Below are 21,021 nucleotides of genomic sequence, written 5' to 3'. Positions count from 1 at the left end.
CTAGCCACAGGGCCAGGACTAGAGTGAGGCAGGAGAGGCTCCTAGAGCACAAATTTTAGCAGGCCTTCAGTCTCAAGACTGCGCAACATCAGCTCATGACCAACTTCTGAAGAAGCTACAGTTTAACCAGCTATTGCACTATCAATTCTTTTTTAAAGAAATCAGTTTCCCAAGGCAAGATGAAGGGAATTATGCTATCCGCAACCTCACTTCTCAACTCAGCTAATTCTACAACTGTCACTTGCAACATCCATCCCCAGTGCTTTTTCCAGATTAGTTAAAGTCTTTCTCTTGCATTGGCAGGAAGGCAACGCAAAATGGCTTATGCAAAATAGGGAGTTTATTGAAGCATTGTATCCGTTACCCATTACTGTGTAACAAATTACAAAACTTAGCAGCTTAAAACAACAAGCACTGATTATCTCACAGTTTTTGTGGATCAGGAATCCAAGCACAGCGTAGCTGGGTGCCTCTGGCTCAGGGTCCCTCATTAAGCTACAGTCAAGATGTCACCCAGGACTGCAGTCATCTCAAGGCCCTCCGAGTGGAGGATCCACTCCCAGTTTCACTCCTGAGGCTCTTGGCAGACCTCAGGTTCTCATCGACTGTTGGCCAGAGACACCAGTTCTGTGCTGGGTGTTGACTGGAGGTTGGAGGCCTTCTTCATCTTGGGGATCTACTGCTCAAAACTTAATACCTGGCTCCTTGCATAAGCTCAGGGAGGGGTAGGGGTATGCAGGAAGGGTGGAGAGAGAGAGCCCAAGGTGGAAGACACAGGCTTTCTGTAACTTAATTTCAGATGTTACATCCCATTCCTTCTGCTGCATTCTACTCACTAGGAGCAAGTCAGTAAATCCAGCCCACATGCAAGAAGAGGTGATTGTACAAGGGCAGGAGATAGAGAGCTTTAAGGGGCATCTTTAGAGCCAAGTTTAGAACCCAAATCACCTGAGATTGAAGCAAGTGATGACTGACATCGGTTTGCAAATCCCGTGAAGGCTGTTAATAGACTTGAGACCTCTACCCAAGGCTGAGCATGTGAGAAGAATTTGTGGTGCTTGTGGTGCTGGGTATAAACAACTCTCCCTGGGACACACACACACACACACGATTGCGGAAGCTGTGGTAAGTACTTCCTCCTTCAGCCTGAAGTCTGCAAGTAGACCATCATGGTGGGCCCAAGGAGACATACAGATGGTTGGGCTCCCCAACTTCTGTCCAATAAACCACTGAAGAGTCATCCACACGCAGTCTCTCCTTTTCTACGGACCCCTCTCCTTGTCCTGCTCATGGGTAAGTCCACACTATGGCCACATCTCTTGCTACTGGTCTTCCTCTGAGGCTGCTCACATTTCTGTTGGGGATTCTAGTTGGTAAAATCAGGGAAATCCTCTCCTTTTGGTAATTATTCTGCAGGTTCCACTTTATTCTGAGCTGTGTGTGTGTGTGTGTGTGTGCGCACGCACTGTCTCACAGACACGAATAGGTGATGTTCTAACCCTTGTCCCAAGTAAGTCTGAGCTCAGAATGTCTTTCTCATCCCCAAGTTTTCCTCCTAAGAAATACTGAGTCATGAGTTTATTCCCTGTACCATGTGGATAAAACCCACAGAGAGACAGAGGGAAATTCGGCTGATGTCAAGTCACCTATCAATTTCCTGGGGAGAGAGAGGACTGCGGGAGCCTCTTTCTACATCCTGCCTTGTTTATCACATATCCTGGACTATGGAGGCTTCACTGGGGATCTGGAGATGGTCTGGTGGCCTTGGGCTAGGTGGCCTCCATCTGAATATCCTTTCTCTTTGACATCCTACCTCCCCGCAAGGCCCAAGTCCTGCTAGTTTCTGGAAAACATTTCCCAGCTATTTTCTGGGCAACACTTTTCTCCAGTGGGCACAGCTGACCCAGTATCCCTGGGAGGATCTCAGCCACCTGGGACTGTGGCAACTGCTGTCCCTCTGGGATCCTGCTTTCCCCAGGGATTCAGGGAGGATGGTCTGGGTAGCACCAGGGACCTGAGAGCAGTAGGGGTAGGGTGGGCAGTGAGGAGAGCTCTAGAAGAACTCCTAGGTGCATATATGAGCAGGGAGAGCCTAGACCTCGGGGTTGAATTTTCAGTCTGATCTCTCGTCATTTTTGATTTCATTTTCACTCACCATAAAAACACAGGAAGCAGCAGGGCTATTTATATCTATACCCAACCTGTTGGAGTGCTTCTTGGTTGTGTTGGATAGACCTGAAATTAGCCACATGCAATGATATCCGAGCTCCAGGTGGTCAGCACAGTGAATTTCAAGCAGTTCAGGGCAAAGAGGCATCTCCTTCTGTCTGATTCTACCAATTAGGGTGACCTCAAGTCTCACTCTTTTTGGTCTAGAAGGGAGTTTCCTAAATGTTTTTCCAAGGAGCTGCTTCAGGAACTTAGGAGGCAATAAAGTGAAAATTTCCAACATCTACTCCTCTTCCCCACAGCACCAGCTTAAGTGTCGGAAGTATTTGATATTAAATCCTTGCTCCGTCTTTTATTAGGTGTGTGAGCCTCTATTTCTTAAGTGTAGAATGCGATTAGTAAGATATGTCATGTAAGACTGTTTCATAGATTAGAGATGATATACATAAAGTACTTGGCACATAGTTGATGGAAGCTATGACTATTACAATAATCACAGTTAAGTACTTTATTCAGAAATTATTAATAACCGTTTATTAAAGAATGGACAATTCAGTTATCACAATCTCTGAACCCCCTTTTATTATTTGTCAAATGATGCAGTTCAAAATAAGATATCTTATACCTGGGACTCCAGTCACTGTACAGGCAGCTACGTAGCACTGTTTGCTGCAACAGGACCTGACCTGTGGGGATCACATCCTATTTCTCACACTGATAGCCTGTGAGGCTTTGTTTATTGCTGATGTGAGAAGACCTGAGCTCAAATACACCCAGCCAAGACCTAGCAGCGTCTGGGCTGCCAGGATTGGGTGGTCAGTGCTCTCAGCCTCCACACTCGGGGCGTCTTGTACACAGAATCTAGGCTCTGCAACTGACCAACTCGGTCATCCCAGTCCAGTGGCTAAAACTCTCTAAATTTCAGCCCCTCGTCTGAAAAATGGGGCTACTTATTAGACAGTTTTGAGGATTAAATGAAGTGATTTCTACAAAGTGCCTAATATGCACATGGCAAGCATAAGCAGTGTCTTCTGGGTGGGAAAAGCTCTCTTTCAGTCAACTTCAAGCCAGCATCACACAACTCAGCTTCTGTCTTCTGAATCTGCCCCCAGCATCCACCTGCAATGAACTGACCCTGTCACATCCAGGGTCTCCCGTACTGAGTCTTCCCTAGCTGTCTCTCCCCAGGGTCCAAATGCTCAGCTGATGGGGTTCTGGCCTGCACCAGCTGGAGTGTCTCCTCTGCGTCCACATATTCTGTAAACCCTTTATGCTTTCAGAACACACTTCAACCTTTTCCCATCCCTCCAGGCTGTACTTTGGCCTCTCCTCTCTCTCTAACATCTTCTACGTATTTTTCCACCCAGAATCCCTGGTGTAGTCTGGGTCCGGAGCCCACCTGATTTGGTCTAGCTTTCCAGAGCACTCTCTAGAGCCTCAGAAGCCCTGGAATCAGGGAATTCAGGCTGGGGCCAACCAGCAGACACTCACAGGGCCTCTACAAGGGAGTAAAGCTGCCGTGGCCAGATGTCAGGCTTCTGGAAGCCTTGGGAACAATGTTTATCAGCAATCTGAGACTTTCCTGAGATGAAGAAATCAGGAGCTGAATCAATGCCTACTACCTCCAACCCCAAAACTTGTTCCTAAGGACAGACCAGATTTCCCTGGCCAAGTCAAAGTCAGTCTGTGATGCCCTGGACGATGAGGAAAGGTAAAATGAGACAGAGGTGAGAGATGCTCCTGTTGTTCCCAACATTTAATTATGAAAATTCTCGAGCATACAGAAAACTTGAAAGAATTTTGCAATGAACACTCATACACCTTTCCTCTCGGTTCTACCATTGGTATTTTACTTGTTTTTTCACATACCTATTCATCTGTCCACCTCGTTAGCCATCCATGAATCCATTTGATTTTTAAAAAGATGCTCCATTTTTACTTCATTTTACTTCTTTAGGATTTACTGCAACTTATTTTTATTTAATCTCTACCATATTCCTGAAGGAAGATGGAACAGGTGTGAACATTTCCATCTTATAGCTGAGTAAACTAATTCTCAGGGAAATTCAGAAATTCATCCAAAGTCACAATACTAATTTCCCTGTTGGAACAGCAACCTATAAAGTCTGTTTTACTGATTATTGTCACTACATTTGAGGGAGCAAATGTTTGGTAAACGAATGAATGAACAAATGAATGAAGAAATTTTCTAGACAATGGGTCTAGAGAAAGAAGGGCCAGAATCTTGTCTTATTTCTCAACATCTGGTATTTACTCCCAATATGTGTTTATTGAATGAATAAATGAAGGCTGGCTTAAGGAGTCCAGCTGCTCCTCCAAGTCCCTCTCCTGTCTTTGCAGGGCTAGGAGCTTCTGGAAAGGACTCAGCCCCAGCGGTGGTGAAAGGCATTCTAGGAGGTTCAGTAACTTTCTCCCTGGACATTTCAGCAGACACAGAGATTGAACATATCACCTGGAGTGGTCCCCAAGGAGCTCTTGCTTTAGCATACCCAAGAGGAGTTACTGTCTTTATGGATAAAAGCTACCAGGGCCGAGTAAATATCTTCACCCAGAACAACTCTTTGTCTATCAATAAGCTGACTGTGAAAGATGCAGGATCCTACCAAGCCCAGATAAACCAAGTGAATTCTAATGTCACCAGAAATGAGGAATTCACTCTGCACATCTATGGTGAGTTCCAGAGAGCGTCTGTGTGTTTTGACATTTAATTTTTAAAAGCTGTGTGTTTTCCTCTCCAGGAATTTCTCTTTCTAGGACAAAGCGAACTATCACATTGGCCATTCTCACCCAGTTCCATAAATGCAGGTGTCAAGAGTGAAAAATAGCCAAAATGTGTTGAAAAGCCATTTGTATTCTCTCTTCTGCAACTCTCCGTTAACCATCTGTATTAGCTTTCTAGGGTCGCCATAACAAAACACCACAGACTGAGTGGCTTAAACAACAGAAATTTATTTTCTCACAATTCTAGAGGGTAGAAGTCCAAGGTCAAAATGTCAGCAAGTTTGATTTCTTCTGAGGCCTTGCTCCTTGGCTTGCAGATGGCTGCTTTCTTAATATGTCCTCCTTGATCGTCCCTCTGTCTGTCTTGTTTGTGTCTTAATCTTCTCTTTCATAAGGACACCAGTCATACTGGATTAAGGCCCACACAAACAAACCCATTTCAACTTTATCTCTTTAAAAGCTCTGTCTCCCACTACAGTCACATTCGGAGGTACTAGGGATTATGACTTCAACATATGAATTTGGGGGAGACATGATTCAGCCCATAAAACTGCCTCTGGCCCCCCACAACACGTGTCCTTCTCACATGCAAAATACATTCAGCCCCAAAAGTCTTAATCCATTCCATCTTTAAGTCCAAAATCTTATTTAAATATCACCTAAATCATGTATAAATGAGACTTGAGGTACAAATCACCCCGAGGCAAAATTCCTGTCCAGTTGTGAACCTGTGATCAGACAAGTTACCTGCTTGTATGATAAAAGCAGGCATAAGACATTTGCATTCCCAAAGTGAGAAATCAGAAAGAAGAAAGGGGCCACAAGTCCCAGACAAGTCCAAAACCTATCAGGGCAAATTCCATTAGATTTTGAAGTTCAAGAATGATCTTCTTTGGCTCTATGATCTATCCTCCAGGCCCGCTGGGGTGGCAGCTCCACCTCGTTAAACGCTGGCCCTGAGCAGCAGCCCTGCCCCGTGGAACCAAGGAGGAAACCATTCCACCAGCTTCCCCTGGGCTGTGCCCTCTAGGCCCATGGTGGCCTTGGCAGCCTTGTCAACCTCTGTCTGAACTGACTTTGGGGTTATTCTTCCCTTTTCTTGAAGGGTGAGGCATAGTCTCAGCTGGATAGCTCTATCGGCTCATCCCTTGGAATCCCAAAAGTCTTACAGTCTTCCTTCACTTTGTGCCATCTTGTCCATCTGTCCAAGCTGTCAGAATTTCTACTGAAATGGTTGATTGGATCCATGAATCACACCAGGATCTTCTCAGCCAACGTTGTCATACCCTCAGTGTTCTCTCCAGACACAAATTCTCATTTTTTGCGGTTTAGATAGGCTGAGAATTTTCCAAATCTTAAAAATTCTGGTTTCTTCTTGCTTAACAATTCCTTCCTCAACTTACCTCTCTTCTCCCATATTTTACTACAAGCAGAAGGAGAAGACTGGCAAAGCCCTCAACACTTTGTTTAGAAATTTCCTTACCTAAACACCCAGTTCATCACTGAAATGTTCTACTTTCTACAAGACACTAGAACACATTTGTATAAGTTCTTTGCCACATTGTAATAAGTATTACCTTTCCTCCAATAACATATTTTCCACTCTCAGCTGATACCTCACCAGAAACACCTTTAATGTTTATCTTTCTACAAAGGTTAAGTTAACGATAATATATGTATATCTCTGAGATAATAGAAACTTTCTCTATAGCTCTCTTCTTTCTGAGCACTTACCAGAATCACCTTAAACATCCATATTTCTATGAAGAGTCTCTTGAAGACTGTAAAGGCTTTTTCTAACATATGACTTAAACTCTTCCAGCCTCTGTCCATTAACCAGTTCCAAAGCCACTTGCACATTTTGGGGTACTTCTTGCAGCAGCACCCTACTTCTGGTGCCAGACTCTGTACTGGCTGGCTAGGGATCTGCTGTAACAAAACAGTAGAGACTGAGTAACTTAAACAGCGGAGGTTTGTTTTCTCACAAGCCCGGAGGCTGGTCTAGGTGTCAGCAGGTTTCGTTTCTTCTGAGGCCTCTTTCTTTGGCTTGCGCGTGGCCACCTTCTTTCTCTAAGTCCTCAGATCCTTAGGTTGTCTGTTTGTCTGCATTGTCTGTGTCCTAATCTCCTCTTCTTAAAAGGACACCAGTCATATCAGATTAGGGACCATCTTAATGATCCTATTTTAACTTAATTACCTCTATTTCCGAATATAGTCCTACATCCAAATACAATCACATTCTGAGGTACTGGGGGTTAGGATTTCAACACATGAAGTTTGAGAGGACACAGTTCAGCCTATGACACCATTTTCTATCAGGTTGTTTGACCTTTTTTAGTTGATTTTTGGGTACTCTGTATATTAAGGAAGTGGAATTCTATGCAACTAACAGAAATAGAATGAATCAACTTAATATGTACTAACATACAACAATTTCCAAGATACATTATTAAAAATTTTAAAGGCTCAGGACAGTATGTATAGTGTGCTATCACATATGTGTCTATAACTAGAATCTCTCTGGAAAGATCAACAAGAAACCCACAATAGTTATGGTCTCCAGGAACAATAATTCTTGGGGAGAGGAAGTAAGTGGCTGGGGACAAGAAAGCTTAGCTTTTTGTGTGTATGACCTTTTGTATCATTGCCAATTCAATTTTATGTATGTCTTGCCTATCCAAAAAAAAAAGAAAGTAAACTTACACACACACACACACACACACTGAACAGAAGAGACGGAACGAAAGGGAAGGAAAGCACCAGGAAGAAGATCTGGAAGCACAATGGGTCCTAAATTTAGACCAAAAGGCCAGGGCAACTCAAATTCTAGAAACAGACGTTCCAGCTCCCCAGTGTTTGAGACTGGTTCATTCATTCACTTATTTACCAAACATTTATGAGTGCCTTTCATGGGCCAGGCGGGTGTTAGATGTTCAGACACAGGCCCTGTCCTCAAGGATTTCACAAACTGGTCGGGGAGAGAGAGACATAATCAGATTACTGTTGTGTTGAGTCCTGGTGATAATACCCAGAGAGGATACTGCGGAAGCACAGAGGAGAGGCACTCAACCCAGCCTGCTATAAAATAAGAGAAAACGTCCCACTGGAACAGATAATGCTGGCCTTTCCCTTCTGCCCCCAGCTTCTGTACCATCACCACCTTTTTCTCTTAGCTCTTTCCTATTAGGAAAGGGATCTGAGTAGCTTCCCCGCTGCCTTTATCCCTGCAGAGCAGCTTCAGGAACCTCAAGTCACCGTGAAGTCTATGACCGTGTCTGAGAATGCCTCCTGTAACATCACCCTGATATGCTCCGTGGAGCAGGCAGGGGAAGATGTTCTGTACAGCTGGACCTCGAGGGACCCCCATGCTTCTGAATCCTGGGTCGGCTCCACTCTCACTATCTCTTGGTTGCCCTGTGACCCAGACCTGTCAATCACCTGCACAGCCAAGAACCCGGTCAGCCAGAGCAGCTCCCGTCCCATCCACACCTGGCAGTTCTGTACAGGTAACTGGCTCCATGTAGGCTCTCCAGGGGATTCCAGAGACAGTCTGAGCCACTATAGAGTCTAAATCCCAGGATTCTGGCAAGACACAGGTGAGGTAGGGAGGCAAGAAAATAGACATGAAAATCCTTTCTTCTCTACCTTCAGGAGCCTGAGACAGACTGACAGGGGACTTTGGAACTCCCAGGGCGCTGTGCAATTCTAACGGTAGAGAAAGGGAGGGAAAAAGAGTGTGGATGCAGAAATCCAGATTGTCCTTTGCCTGGGTAGGGATGTCTCCTACGGTCTCCTCAGAAGGACAGAGAGGGCAGGGGAGGCCTGGGTATGCTATAGGCAGAGCCAAGTACATGCCTGTGCATGACAAGTGGTCATGGGAAATCAGTGGGGATGCCTCATCAGAGAAAGGGAGAAGGGACCTGGGCAGGAGGATCTATAGGGCTATTGTCCCCTTCAGGCAGGCTGAGGGTTAAGTGAGCAGGGCCAGTGGCTGAAGCTGCAATGTCTCATCTCTGACTGCAGATCTAGGAGCCTCCAGAAGAGGACCAATGGGGGAGACAGTGGCAGGGATCCTGGGAGAGTCCATCACCCTGCCCCTAGCACTCCCAGACAGTCAGGATGTAGAAAAAGTTGTCTGGATGTTTAACACGACTATTATCAGCAAAAAGAGGGGACAAGAAGCAACAGTCAATCAGCTCATTAAGTTCAAGGATCCTGATAAGAACACGATGCAGATCTCCAGCCAGGACTACTCCCTGAAGATTGGCCAGCTGAAGATGGAGGATGCTGGCCCCTACCACGCCTTTGTGTGCTCAAACTCCAGAATTATCAGCACTGAACATATCATCCTGCTCATCTACCGTAAGTTTCTGAATAGAGCTCCCATCGTTAGAATTCTTCCCTGAAAGATTTCTCCTCTTTGCAGCTTCTCCCACCTACCTCCTCCCTCAGGCCTCTCCTCCTACAAAATCCCTCAGACCACTAGGACAGCTACTCAGTTCACACCAGTCAATTTACAGGAGGAAAATACAACCAGCAGCTGGGTAGAATTTCCCAGCCCACATCCCCCTTCTTCTAGGCTTCCAGTTAAGCCTCAACCATCCAACTTTTGGTACTTGCCCCATCCTCCTGCATTGATCACCAAGTGAGACCAAGACCTCTCCAACCTACATTTTTATAGAACATTATCATTTTGCCTAAGGGCAGAACTGGCTGGCATAAAATCAGAGAGGACTGAGGAGAAAGCCTTTAGTGTCCAAAGACTTTGTGACCTTCAAGAGTTTAGAGAACTATTCAGCTTCCCTGAGTGTGGGAATAAAACTTACAGTCTTCCTCCTCAGCCCTGGGCCTCACGGGAGCTTGGCTGGACAGTTTGTATAATTTCTATTTGCCAGCTCCTCCACCTGTGTCATTCAGACGTGGTCAACTTGTCCCCTACTTGGCGTCTCAGTGGTACCCATGGTCCTCTTAAAATATGCAAGCTCACATCTACTGTGATTTACATATCAAGTAACCAAGAGGTAGATCAAGTAAAAATAATAATAAATTGGGAACAAAGGGTGCCAGACTTACACTGCTTTTAAAATTGTTAACACTTATTGAGCACTTACTTGTGTCAGTGCTGGGCTCATGTCTTCAAATTCCTCACTTCATGTGAGTAAATAAATTAGATGATGAGGCCTCAAAATGTAAGTCTTGAAGGACCTCAGGGCATGTAGAAGCATTGTGCTTATTTCTTTTGGAGGGGTAATTAGGTTTTTTATTTATGCATTTGTTTATCTTAATGGAAACACTGGGGATTGAACCCAGGACTCTGTGCATGCTAAGCACGCACTCTGCAACTAAGCTATACCCTCCCCTGCTTTGTGGTTCTTTGTGTTGATGTGTTCACTTCTTCTTCACAGTATACTGTATAGAATGATGTGATATCTTTTTTCACTTTTCATTAACTCTTTTATTTCACATCTGGACCTCAAGAGCCCAAAGAGAGGGGAGAAGGTATAGCTCAGTGGCTAGAGTGTGTGCTTAGCATGCACGAGCTCCTGGGTTCAATCTCCAGTATCTCCATTGAAATAAATAAGTAAATAGATAAACTTAATTACTTCCCCCCAAAACAAAAACAAACAGAAATTAATTTAAAAATTAAAAAAGCTCAAAGAGATACAGGGATGTGTCTGAGATTTCATAGCTATCAAGGGAAAGGCCTGGTATACTCCCAGAGGCAACTTCCCAGCCCTAAGGAAGTGTCAACACACAACTTCATGAATATACATTTTGAATGTGTGACGACATGGTGACTGCCCAGTGGGCAGGCCTGACTCTAGATCCCATCTGCCTTTCTCCTCACACAGGGAGGCTGAAAAAGCCAAAAGTCACCTCTAGCCTCTGGCCCACAGAGGCTAGTATCTGCAGGGTCAGCCTGACATGCTCAGTGGAAGACAGTGGACACAACGTGACATACAGTTGGACCCCCCTGCAGAAAGAAGCTGTCCTGTCCCAAGGAGGATCTCGCCTCAACATCTCCTGGAGAAGTGGAGAAAACCACCCCAACTTCACATGCACAGCCAGCAACCCTGTTAGCAACAGTTCCCGGCAGTTTCTTTCTGGGAACATCTGTCCAGGTTGCTCTCCATCTATGTTTAGCCAGACCTCGGAGCCTTGGGTCCTCAGATCCAAGAGTTTTCATTCTGAAGGGTTCTCTATGAAGTGCAGTGAGGGAGTTGAGCAAGGCTTTTACAGCAGCGTATTCCAATAGAAATATAATGGAAGCCACATATGTAATTTCAATTTTAATAACCATATTAGAAAAAAGCAAAAAGAAACAAGTAAAATTAATTTTAATAATATATTTTATTTAACCCACTATATCCAAAATATGATCATTTCAACACATACTCAATACAAAGTATTATTCATGAGAAAATTTCCATTTCAGTTTATACTAAGTCTTTGAAATCCCATATGTGCTTTATACTCACAGCACATCTCAGTTCAGATGCTAAATTTGCACAGGAAGTACTTGATCTGTATTCTGATTTCATACAATTAACAGTTGAAAAAATATGTTCATATCCAAGTTGTTCCAAATACACTTACCAGTTTTTCATTAAGGAATTGAGTAGCTGTTTTTTAATTTAAATTTCAATTAATTAAAATTAAAATGACAATTTAATTTCTCAAACATACCACATTTCAAGGGCTCATGCACGGCCTGTGGCTGCTACCTTATTGGGCAGCACAACGTTGGAGGTTTGTAGGAAAGAGTTGATGACAAGTTGATATGGGAAGGCATGCAGACTACAAAGGAACATGGGCTGTGCAAGGGGGAGCTAGAAGGAAAGTCCTAGTGGCTCCTACTAGACGTCAAGCACTATTGTAGTCCTTGTGTGCCTTCGCACAATCAACCTTCACAACAATCCTATGCAGCAGAGATTCTTAGTATTCTCCATTACACAGATAAAGAAACTGAGACTCAGAAAGGGTAAGACACCTTCCCAAGGTCACACAGCAGAAGCAAGATTGGAACCTTTAGTTCTCTATTCTGCTCTTCCCTGGAGGGAAGTAGAAAAAAAAGGAAGGTCTACCCAGGATGTGACAACGCTGGGTCAGGCTGTGCCTTGTAAATGGATTTAGAACCCTGATCAGTAGGAATCTGGACTAGTCTTGAGCCTAGAACTTCCCTTACACCATTTATAGAGAAGAGCAGTGTAGCGTGATGGATACAGGTGTGTAGGATCGGCAGCCTGCATTTAAATCCCAGTTTAGGTACTTAGAACTCTGTGACCCTGGGAAGCCATAAACCACTCCACCCAAGGGCAGTGTCTGCCTTCTGTACTGCTATAACGTCTTGCCTAGAATATGACTGTCCAATAAATAGTTGTAGATTGAATTAATGAAAAGGAATATTTCCTACAATAGCATGGAATTTAAAGAGTCAGATAGGATGGCCATTATGTTCTGCCCACTGTTGCTCCAACTCCCTTGTTATTATTTATACTGAAATCACTCATTGTCTCTTCACAGGGCCTCAGAGAAGTACAAAGCTTTGGATTGGGTTCTCCCTGTTGGTTTTCATTGTTCTGTGCTTTGGGATCTCCATCTGGTACTTTTGGAAGCAAAAGAGACGAGGTGGGTTTCTGAGATCGATGACATCTGCCGGCGCTGGGCCATTTCCCTGGGACCTTTGGAGGCTTCCTTGTCCTCTCATAATCCCTTCCAACTCCTTCCCTCCCGATACTCCATTTCTTCTCAGCTTGAGGGAGGAGTGATTTATTATTCGGGGGCTCACATAAGCAATCTGTGGGGAAGGAAGGGAGAGAGCTGGCCTAGAGATAAATGTCACTGGCACTTAAAAGTCACCAGAACTCTCCATGTCTCATCCTGATTTTTCCCTTTCAGCCAGCTTGTCTCTCTCTTACTGCAGGCAGCTGCAGAGCAGGAATGTACCAAAACACAGCCACTGGTAGCGCCAGACTCACACATACTAGTAGTTCTGACTCCAGGAAGGGAACAAAGATGTTTCCCTCCAACTCCAATCTGAGGAATCTCAACAATATCTCTGATTGGCCCCGCACTGTCATGTGACTATTGCCTGGGCAAGGGGATGAGCTTTGTGATTGGCAGCTCCTTCTGGAATGTCAGTATTGAAGTGAGAATGAAGTAGTTGCCAGAAAGAACAGAGTGGTTAGAACACATAAGGTCCCTGGAAGGATTACTGTAAGCCAGTAAACTGAGTTGGTGAGTGGCTACCACAGAGACGACAGAGCTCTCCCTTCCAGAGGTATGGCAGGAAGCTCCAGAGCCTTCTCCTCAAACGAGGGTGACCCTAGACTCTGGCCATCCTTTCTCATGGGCTTGTACTCACATCAGGGCTCACCCTCTTCCCTAAAGCCTTTTCCCTGTCTATGTCCTCAGAATCTCTCCCCGTCTCCTTTGATTCTTAGATTCAGAGGCTCTCTTTCTCCTCACAGCCCCGTTGATAACCCTTCTCAAACTTGGCTTCTCAGGTTCAGCCCCAGACTTCAGTTCCAGCCAAGCTGAGGCCCCAGCTGACATACCAGGTAATATATCACCAGTGACACAGGCTAATGGGCCAGTGGGCCAGATGAAAGTTCCAGAGCATGACTACCCGAAGTGTGGTCTGCATGTGTGACCAGCAGCATGGGCATCCCCCAAGAGCTGGTTAGAAATGTAAATCTTGGGCACCACTCCAGAGTACTGAATGCAAATCTGCATTTTAACAAGATCTGCAGGTGAATCACATGTCTATTAAATTTTGAGAAGCAATGTGCTAAGGGATGGTGGTTTGGAAAACAAAAGCCACAACCAGGAGGTCAAGATAGTAACCATAGTTCTCTGTTACTCTGTCCTCTGTCCTCTGAGGTCTCTAGGATTCCTCAGGCATTGACTGTCATCACTTGGATGTGGCCCATATTGAGAATGGAATTATTGTCTCCACTGCCAAGAATGAAGAAACAAAGGCCAGATAGAATAGAAAATCTGTGGCAGAAGCAAAATTAAAACTTAATTGAAATAAAAACCCATGAGACTGTCTAGACACTTATTACCTGAGTATTACTGAGGCAGCAGTTTTCCAATTTTTAAAAAAACTAAGGAATGCTTTTTTCAAACAGAATATTGTGCAACACCTCAATAGCACAATGCATGTAAAAGTGGAGCTGCTGTGATGCGTGCTGGGTGGAGAGTTGAGATGCCTGCACCTTACTCTCTCACTCCCAAACCTCAGTATCCTAAATTACCACCGTGAACTCTGGAGCTCTGGAGTACTAAGGAACCCCCAAATTCTGGCCACTCAGACAAATCCTGCTTTTAAAAACCTGTGTCACCTCTCATGGAGGGGATCCCCCCAAGGAAATGGAATAGAAGGAGGGACTGTTTGGGGGAGCCAGGACCTCAAGTAATCCAACAGTGTAGTCTTTTCTCGGGGGAAAGTGTAACCAAGAAAAAGGGGGCAAGAAATGGAAATGAGGCTGGACTGTGGAGATTCCCATCAGCTTCCTCTTCAGAGCTGGCAGGACAGACCCTGGTCTCCCCCAGCCTGAACCCTCCTTCCTTGGCACCCTGGGAAGAGGAGGAGGAGTAAAACAGTGCTGAGGACACCACTGTCATCCCTCCACCTCCCTCCTCCCTCAGCACCTTTTCTCAGTGCCCAAGGCCTTCTTCCTTAATTTCTCCGCTCCGTCTCCAAAGTTTCCTTTTGTCTAAAGACTCTGCTGCTGTCTGAGTTCATGCTGTCACCAATTTTCTTGTTTTATTGAATAGGTTCTTTCTTTAATTAAAAAGTCATATATTCACAAGGTATAATTTAAATAAAGTAAGGTATAAATTAAAAGTAAATCTCCTTCTAAATCCCAATCTCCAAGTCTCTCCCTGAAGAGACCTCCACTGTTAAGATATATAAAGATATATGCATGTCTAAATCCTTTCAGATCATTTTAATGCATTTACAGGCCATGTACATACACATGCACACACACACACACACACACACACACACATTTCTTTTGATTATACATATGGGAGCAATCTATAACATTTTTCTGAACTTGCTTTTTTTAAATGGTTTTTAATTTAAATTTTTTTTAAAAAAATCAGTCTCTTGGGGGTAGGTAAATAGGTATTTATTTATTTATTTATTTATTTATTTATTTATTTATTTAATGGAGGTACTGGGGATTGAACCCAGGACCTCATGCATGCTAAGCACATGCTCTATCACTAAGCTATACCCTCCCCCTGCAAACTTACTTTTTTAACTTAACAGTAGATCCTAGTAATATTAGCATATGCAGACTAAGACTCACTTCCATTTATTCCATTGTACAATGTACCTTAATTTATTTAACAATCCTTATTAACAGACATTCTCATTCCTATAACTTCTTCCCTAAAATATTGTAACTGTTTCCTAACTGACCATTCCCTCTCCAGAGTTTCTCCTTTCTATCCTTTCTGCTCCCTCTTCGCAAAGCTTAACTCTGACTACTCGAAAACCATCAATGGCTCCTCACGGGCTTTATCTGTTCAAGATAACCTAGTGGTCAGCTATATGAATTCTAAGGTCAAACAATCCTATGTCCCAATCCTAGCTCTCCTCCTTTTTAGTTATCTTGGGCAGTTCAGTCTCTAAGCTTCAGTTTCCTTACTTTGCAAAATGAGGGCACCAGCCTCTCAGAGTTGCTGTGAGGACTGCGTGGGGCAATACCCACAGTGTGCACTCAATAGGTGGTAACCACTATTGTCACTCAGCATTGAACCAGGCCACCCTGTATCTACTCCCCGCCCCCCTCCCACACACAAAGCCCACAGGGGGCAGTATTGAGTAGTGATTAAGAACATCAGGGACCAAACTGCATGTCTCCAAATCCTGGCCCTCCCACTTACTTGGGCAAATATTTAACCTTCATATGTTCCAGTTTCCTCATCTGCAAAACATAAATAAAGATAGTTATTGTCTATGCTGCATGGGTTTTATGCAGATTAAATGAATTTATTCATGAAAAACATTTAGAACATTGCCTGGCACACAGTAGGTCCTTAATCCTGTGACCTCTAGCTAGACAGTGTACTCCTTTGAGACCAGGTCTAATTTACCTTTGTGTTTCCCCAGAGTACTTATCATGGCACTTAGGATGGTTTATTCACTGGGGCCACTTCTGCCCACTGACAGTTGCTGAGTCCATCACATGTCATGCCCGATGAATGAATAAGTGAATGCTTAAAAGAAAGGAGGAAGGGAGAGTAGAATGGAACCTCCTGAGGGGACAGGAAAACAGCCTCTCCTTCAGTTCTCTAGGCCTTATCTGGGGTAGGAGTCAGAGCAGCTTGGACCCTTGCATAGAGCAAGAGAGAGGTGAGGGCTGGCACACTTTTTACCAACCTTGCACAATGTGTTCCAGAGCCAACCGCCAGCCACACAGGATACATCAAGCTCTCCCATGGGTATGAGAAATTGAACGCTTGCACTACAACTGCCAGGCAACAGCCTAGGCACATCTCCAACAGCTGCTCTGACAGCAGTGGAACAACTGTGGAGGACGAGGAGGGGACAGAGATGGGCCAGCCTGTCAATGGAAAAGATCAAACGTGTGACTTACTCACTCAGAAAGATGCTGAACATGACTCAGACTCTGAGGGGCAGGAAGAGTATAATCTTGTCACTCCAGGTGACATGGCATCTGCACTCGTGGCTGAAGGGGAAACGGTATATACACAGGTCTTCCTTAACTTAACGGTGAGCTCTTTGGATCAGTATACCTTCCCTCCCCCACTTCCTTCTAGACAATCCTGTATCCTGGATGACTAACCCTTCCAAACTGGGGGCCAGTGGCTGGGGGCCAGGACCAGTGGCACATGGGTGGAGAACTGTGACTCTCTCCATGCTTACCAACTTTGGAGTCCCTTGGAATGAAGGAACTCATCCTTCAACTCCCATTCTTGAGCCATAATTAAGGGAGGTGTTGTGAAACCAGAGGTGCTATCTCTACTGCACTAAGGCAGTTCCCACCTTCTGTGTGAAACCAGAACCTGGTGGGGTGGTCCTTCTCCCCAAGGGCTGAGAGTGAAACTCTGGAAAGCTCTCATTTGGGGATTATGGATAACCTGGTGTTGATCTGTTTCAGAGAAAGACCCCCGTTCCTCAGGAGGAAGAGAGCTCAGCCACAATCTACTGCTCTATACAGAAACCTCGGATGGTGAGAACAATTTTCTTTGTATCCTAAGGCCCACAGAGTGAGGAAGTATTACCCAGATCATTTTAACTGAAAGTCCTAGATTCCCACAGCATGGAGTTTAAGTTCCATCCACTGTGCACCTCCGGACACACTCTATGGTCAGTATTGAAACAAATATTTCTCATTCACATCTGAGTGGCTGAAGGCTGAACATTTGTAAATAACTTAATGATATCCTACATTGATTAATCTTAACACTGACCAGAAATGAGAATCTGTAAACCCAAACACTGTATGATCCATGTATGTTTTTAAATCTGTTTCTAATCCATCAAAAAGGCAACTTTTCAGAACAATTGGAAATTAGCCAACAGTCTAATATCAAGATTTTTTGGAAAATGCGTTATTAACTACAATACATTGATTTCATTATAGTGTTAAAAGACCTCTTAAGCATAGAATTTCCCATTAATAATAATAATAACTACTTTTACATGAAGTTTTACAGTTTACAAAACAATGACAAACATATTCCCATCTGATCCTTATAACACCTCTACAGTGTGCCATCGTCCAAATTTTATAGTCAAAGAAGCTAAGATTCAGGAAATTAATTTTGCTTAAGTTCACACAGATAGTAGTTGGAGATTCAGTATTAAAAACCACAAAGTGTTTTAAAATAATCCTGAAAAATCTTAAACCATTAACTTTGCTCTGAATGTAGTTGTCCACTCCACTTTAATTTTCCTGAAAACATTGGGTCCATTCATACTTTTGCTTTCAAGTCTCCCCCCGAATTCCCTCCTTGTAATATGTTCAAACAAGATTAAAAGAAAAAAAGACAAAAACAAACAAGCAAAAACCTCTCAAAGTTTTTCTATTATGCTACTTCTCTGTGATTGATGAATCAATCAGTAGATATTTATTGAACACCTTTGTTTGCCCAGAACTGGGCTAAGTGCTATGGGGATTTAGATATTTTTAAGACACTATCTTTGACCTTGAAGATTTGTTATCTATCCTATTTTGGAGGAGTGTTGGAGCTGATCCAGTCACCTAGAAGAGAGAAAGTACTCTACATGACTACTTATTACATGTCCAATTCTCAAGGGTTTTTCAGGCATTGGAAATGGTAGATAGCACTGCACTGAGGTAGACAGGAGAGACTTCATGAAAAAAACAACTGGGATTGGACTTTAAAAAATGGATAGAATTTCTCAGTAAACACTTGTGCAGGAGAGGAGGGTACAGCTCAGTGGTAGAGTGCATACCTAGCATGCATTAGGTCCTGGATTCAATCCCCAGTACCTCCACTAAAAAAATAAATAAGCCTAATTACCTCTGCACTGAAGAAATTTTTTTAATTAAAAACAAACAAAAACAAAAAACTTGTGCAGATACTCAGTTCGGTTCAACCATCATGGGTTTATGTCCTGATTACTAGAGCACGGCCTAATGCCTAGCCGCCCAGGAATTTTATCTGTATTCTTCACTACTTCTCAAAGCTGCTTGGGCCTGGCCCTTTGTATTTGGGTCAATACTGGTCACTCTTAAAGCCATGGACATCAGTCCCTGTTCTGAGTTTCAGAATGGCAATGAGTTCCCCCTTGTCTGGGTCAGTTCTGCCTGGCTCTCAACCACCCTAGGCACTTAAGACTGGGAAAACACGCTCACCCACAGTGTAAGTGGAAATCAGTGCATTTGCTCAGCCAATCTCTTGACAGTTTATCCTTTACCTTTGGAATTTTCAGGACCAGGAGTCCTGGTTCCAGGGCTCCTAAAGCCATTATTTCCCACTTGATCAAGAAATTCTGAAACCTACTTCAGTTATTATTTTTCTGACGTGTGTCTCTGCACAATATCTCAAAGACGGTTTGTGCTACTCCCAAGCTATTGCTGGTACCTAACTTCCCCTCCTCTCTGCATCAGCTCAGGTCTCATCTGCTCTTTACAGCCTTCCCTGAACACTCCCAGACAAGGGATCCTCAGAATCCTCGGAACATGGAGGTCTAATGGGCTGGATCATTACCTTGGAACATAACCTCTATCACCTGAATTATATTTATATAAATGTTTGTATTTTTCTCTGGCTAAGGTAGAGATTGGGGTCATTAGACTGTAGCTTCTTGAAAGCAAGGCCTTTTATTGTCATTTTTGTTACCCTCAATTTGCTGCTCTGAACTGTCTTATATCTCCCTTTCAGAGAGCCCAGCTCATGGTCCTCACCATTAGGGGATTCTCCATAAATGCTTGTCATCAGCTTAGTTAATTGCTCCGTCCCTGGGCCAGTCCATATGACTTTACTTTCTATAGAAGGGACCAATCATAGCCTGATCTCACCTTCTCTTTCACCAGCACAGGGCCAAGAAAACCGGTGCCTTCTAAACTTTATTAATCATATTCTTGTGTGTCTTTCGGCTCACAGGCAGGTCCACTTCCACAACAGAATGATCCTGAGTCTCCTGAAATTCCTACCTATGAAAATCTCACCTGAAAAGAACAGCAGTTGCCTCCTTTCTCCACTGGACTTCATAGAGCCTGTGGGTCCTGCAAACAGAAGCACTTCAGTATTTTCTTTAGCGTCTCAGTGATGCCTGGATTTGACCCTCCCTGTTCCTCTCACGCCTGGTGATTTCCCAAGCACAATAAGAGATCAGACACAGACTCTTGCTTGGAGTCTCCTGGCTCTGTTTGTCTCCTTGCACGCTCGTACTGTTTCCTCCTCTCTGCTCAGATGCACACCTCAAAACTCTGCCAAGAGAATCTGGACCTTTGCATTGTCTGCTAAACTGCTGCTAAGATAAATCTAACAGGTGGTTTCACTTATGGACACAACGATTTAGATGAAATCATGTCCTGTAGGATTTTTCAAAATAAAAGGCTAGAAATAACCTTAATGTTCATTTAATAGGAATCTAGTTAAATGCATGAAAGTATACCCATGCAATGGCAAAACCTGCCAGTTTTGCAAAGAAAGGAAAGACTAATGTGTGCTAATATAGAAAGAGCTCTAGGATAAATTGTTGAATGGCAAGAACAAAGTCCAGGGCAGTGTGTAGGATATGGTACCAGCTGGATAAAAAAAGAAATAAATAGCTAGATGTTTATGTGAATAGAGAAAATTTCTGAAAGGAGATACAAAAAAATCAGTGACTGCCTCTGGGGAGGGAACTGGGTTGTTGGGTTTGTTGGTTTTTTGAATTTTGGTTTTTTTAATGCATGCTTTTTTGTACTGCTAGATTTTTTTTAACCGTGTGTATCACTCTTTTGATATATTTCTTAAGTGCTTAAAATGCCTCTTCTGTATAAGCTTCCCATATTTACCCAAAGGAATTTCCTTCCTTATTGTCATGTCTGGCTGCAGAACAGCCATAATAACTCTCTTCTTCCCCAAAGTGTGGCCTCGGCCTTGTCCCCCGCCAGTCAGTTGCACTGCCCTTGACTTACATTCATAACACTCTTATGTGCATTTGTGTAACTCATGCTTTGCAGCCCATTATGGCTTTTAATGCTGGGCTTCTGCTGTCATACTTTCCTGCACATGGTCCATGGAGTCGCGATGTCTTCTGTGACCTGCAGTGGGTACTCCTGGGAGCCAGACAGTGCTTTGTACACAGCAGGAGCTTAGTTACTGCTTGTTCATTGGCTGGTCGTTGCCTGGATAGTATCTTTCTAAGGCATTATCTCAGAAGCTCAGCAAAAACACATGGGATGATGATGATGATGTACTTTATTACACTCCAGAATAGAGGTTCCCAAAACGCCCTGGGCCCATAGGGTCTCCTTAGCTCCTTAAATAAATCTGGCCAGTTCAAGATCCACACATCTCAGGACACATGAATGGTCAGCATCTACAACACCCACCATCTCCCATTCCCTCTGCTCACCAGATTCCTTGACTCTGTGGCTAAGCTCC

The 21,021-nt window shown here is 43.8% G+C and overlaps 1 protein-coding gene across 2 annotated transcripts; it reads left to right on the top strand.

Moving 5' to 3' along the window:
- Nucleotides 1–1,169: 1,169 nt before the first annotated feature.
- Nucleotides 1,170–21,020, top strand: LY9 (lymphocyte antigen 9). 2 transcript variants are annotated; one of them, XM_006215736.4, is made up of 10 exons: nt 1,170–1,293; nt 4,531–4,860; nt 8,142–8,417; nt 8,935–9,273; nt 10,764–11,033; nt 12,436–12,540; nt 13,419–13,472; nt 16,332–16,666; nt 17,055–17,126; nt 19,531–21,020. In XM_006215736.4, exons 1-10 carry the CDS (start codon nt 1,170–1,172, stop codon nt 19,597–19,599), a joined length of 1,974 nt encoding a protein of 657 aa, XP_006215798.1. In that variant the 3' UTR covers nt 19,600–21,020. The 2 variants fall into 2 exon arrangements, with proteins under 2 accessions (XP_006215798.1, XP_015104577.2); XM_015249091.3 differs by lacking the exon at nt 4,531–4,860 and having other exon boundaries at nt 1,190–1,293.
- The last annotated feature ends 1 nt before the right edge of the window (nt 21,021 follows it).

The sequence above is a fragment of the Vicugna pacos genome, chromosome 21 (genome assembly GCF_048564905.1).
Source record: "Vicugna pacos chromosome 21, VicPac4, whole genome shotgun sequence".
In the NCBI taxonomy this organism is placed as follows: domain Eukaryota; kingdom Metazoa; phylum Chordata; class Mammalia; order Artiodactyla; family Camelidae; genus Vicugna; species Vicugna pacos.
This window is presented reverse-complemented; position numbering and strand designations above follow the sequence as displayed.

What these genes read in the sequence shown, in the direction of transcription:
- LY9 (XM_006215736.4), top strand. Translation starts at nt 1,170, where the DNA reads ATGGTGGGCCCAAGGAGACATACAGATGGTTGGGCTCCCCAACTTCTG. An exon ending in TCTCCTTGTCCTGCTCATGG is followed by an intron (nt 1,294 to 4,530) that starts GTAAGTCCACAC and finishes CTGTCTTTGCAG; the next exon opens with GGCTAGGAGCTTCTGGAAAG. An exon ending in TTCTGGGAACATCTGTCCAG is followed by an intron (nt 11,034 to 12,435) that starts GTTGCTCTCCAT and finishes GTCTCTTCACAG; the next exon opens with GGCCTCAGAGAAGTACAAAG.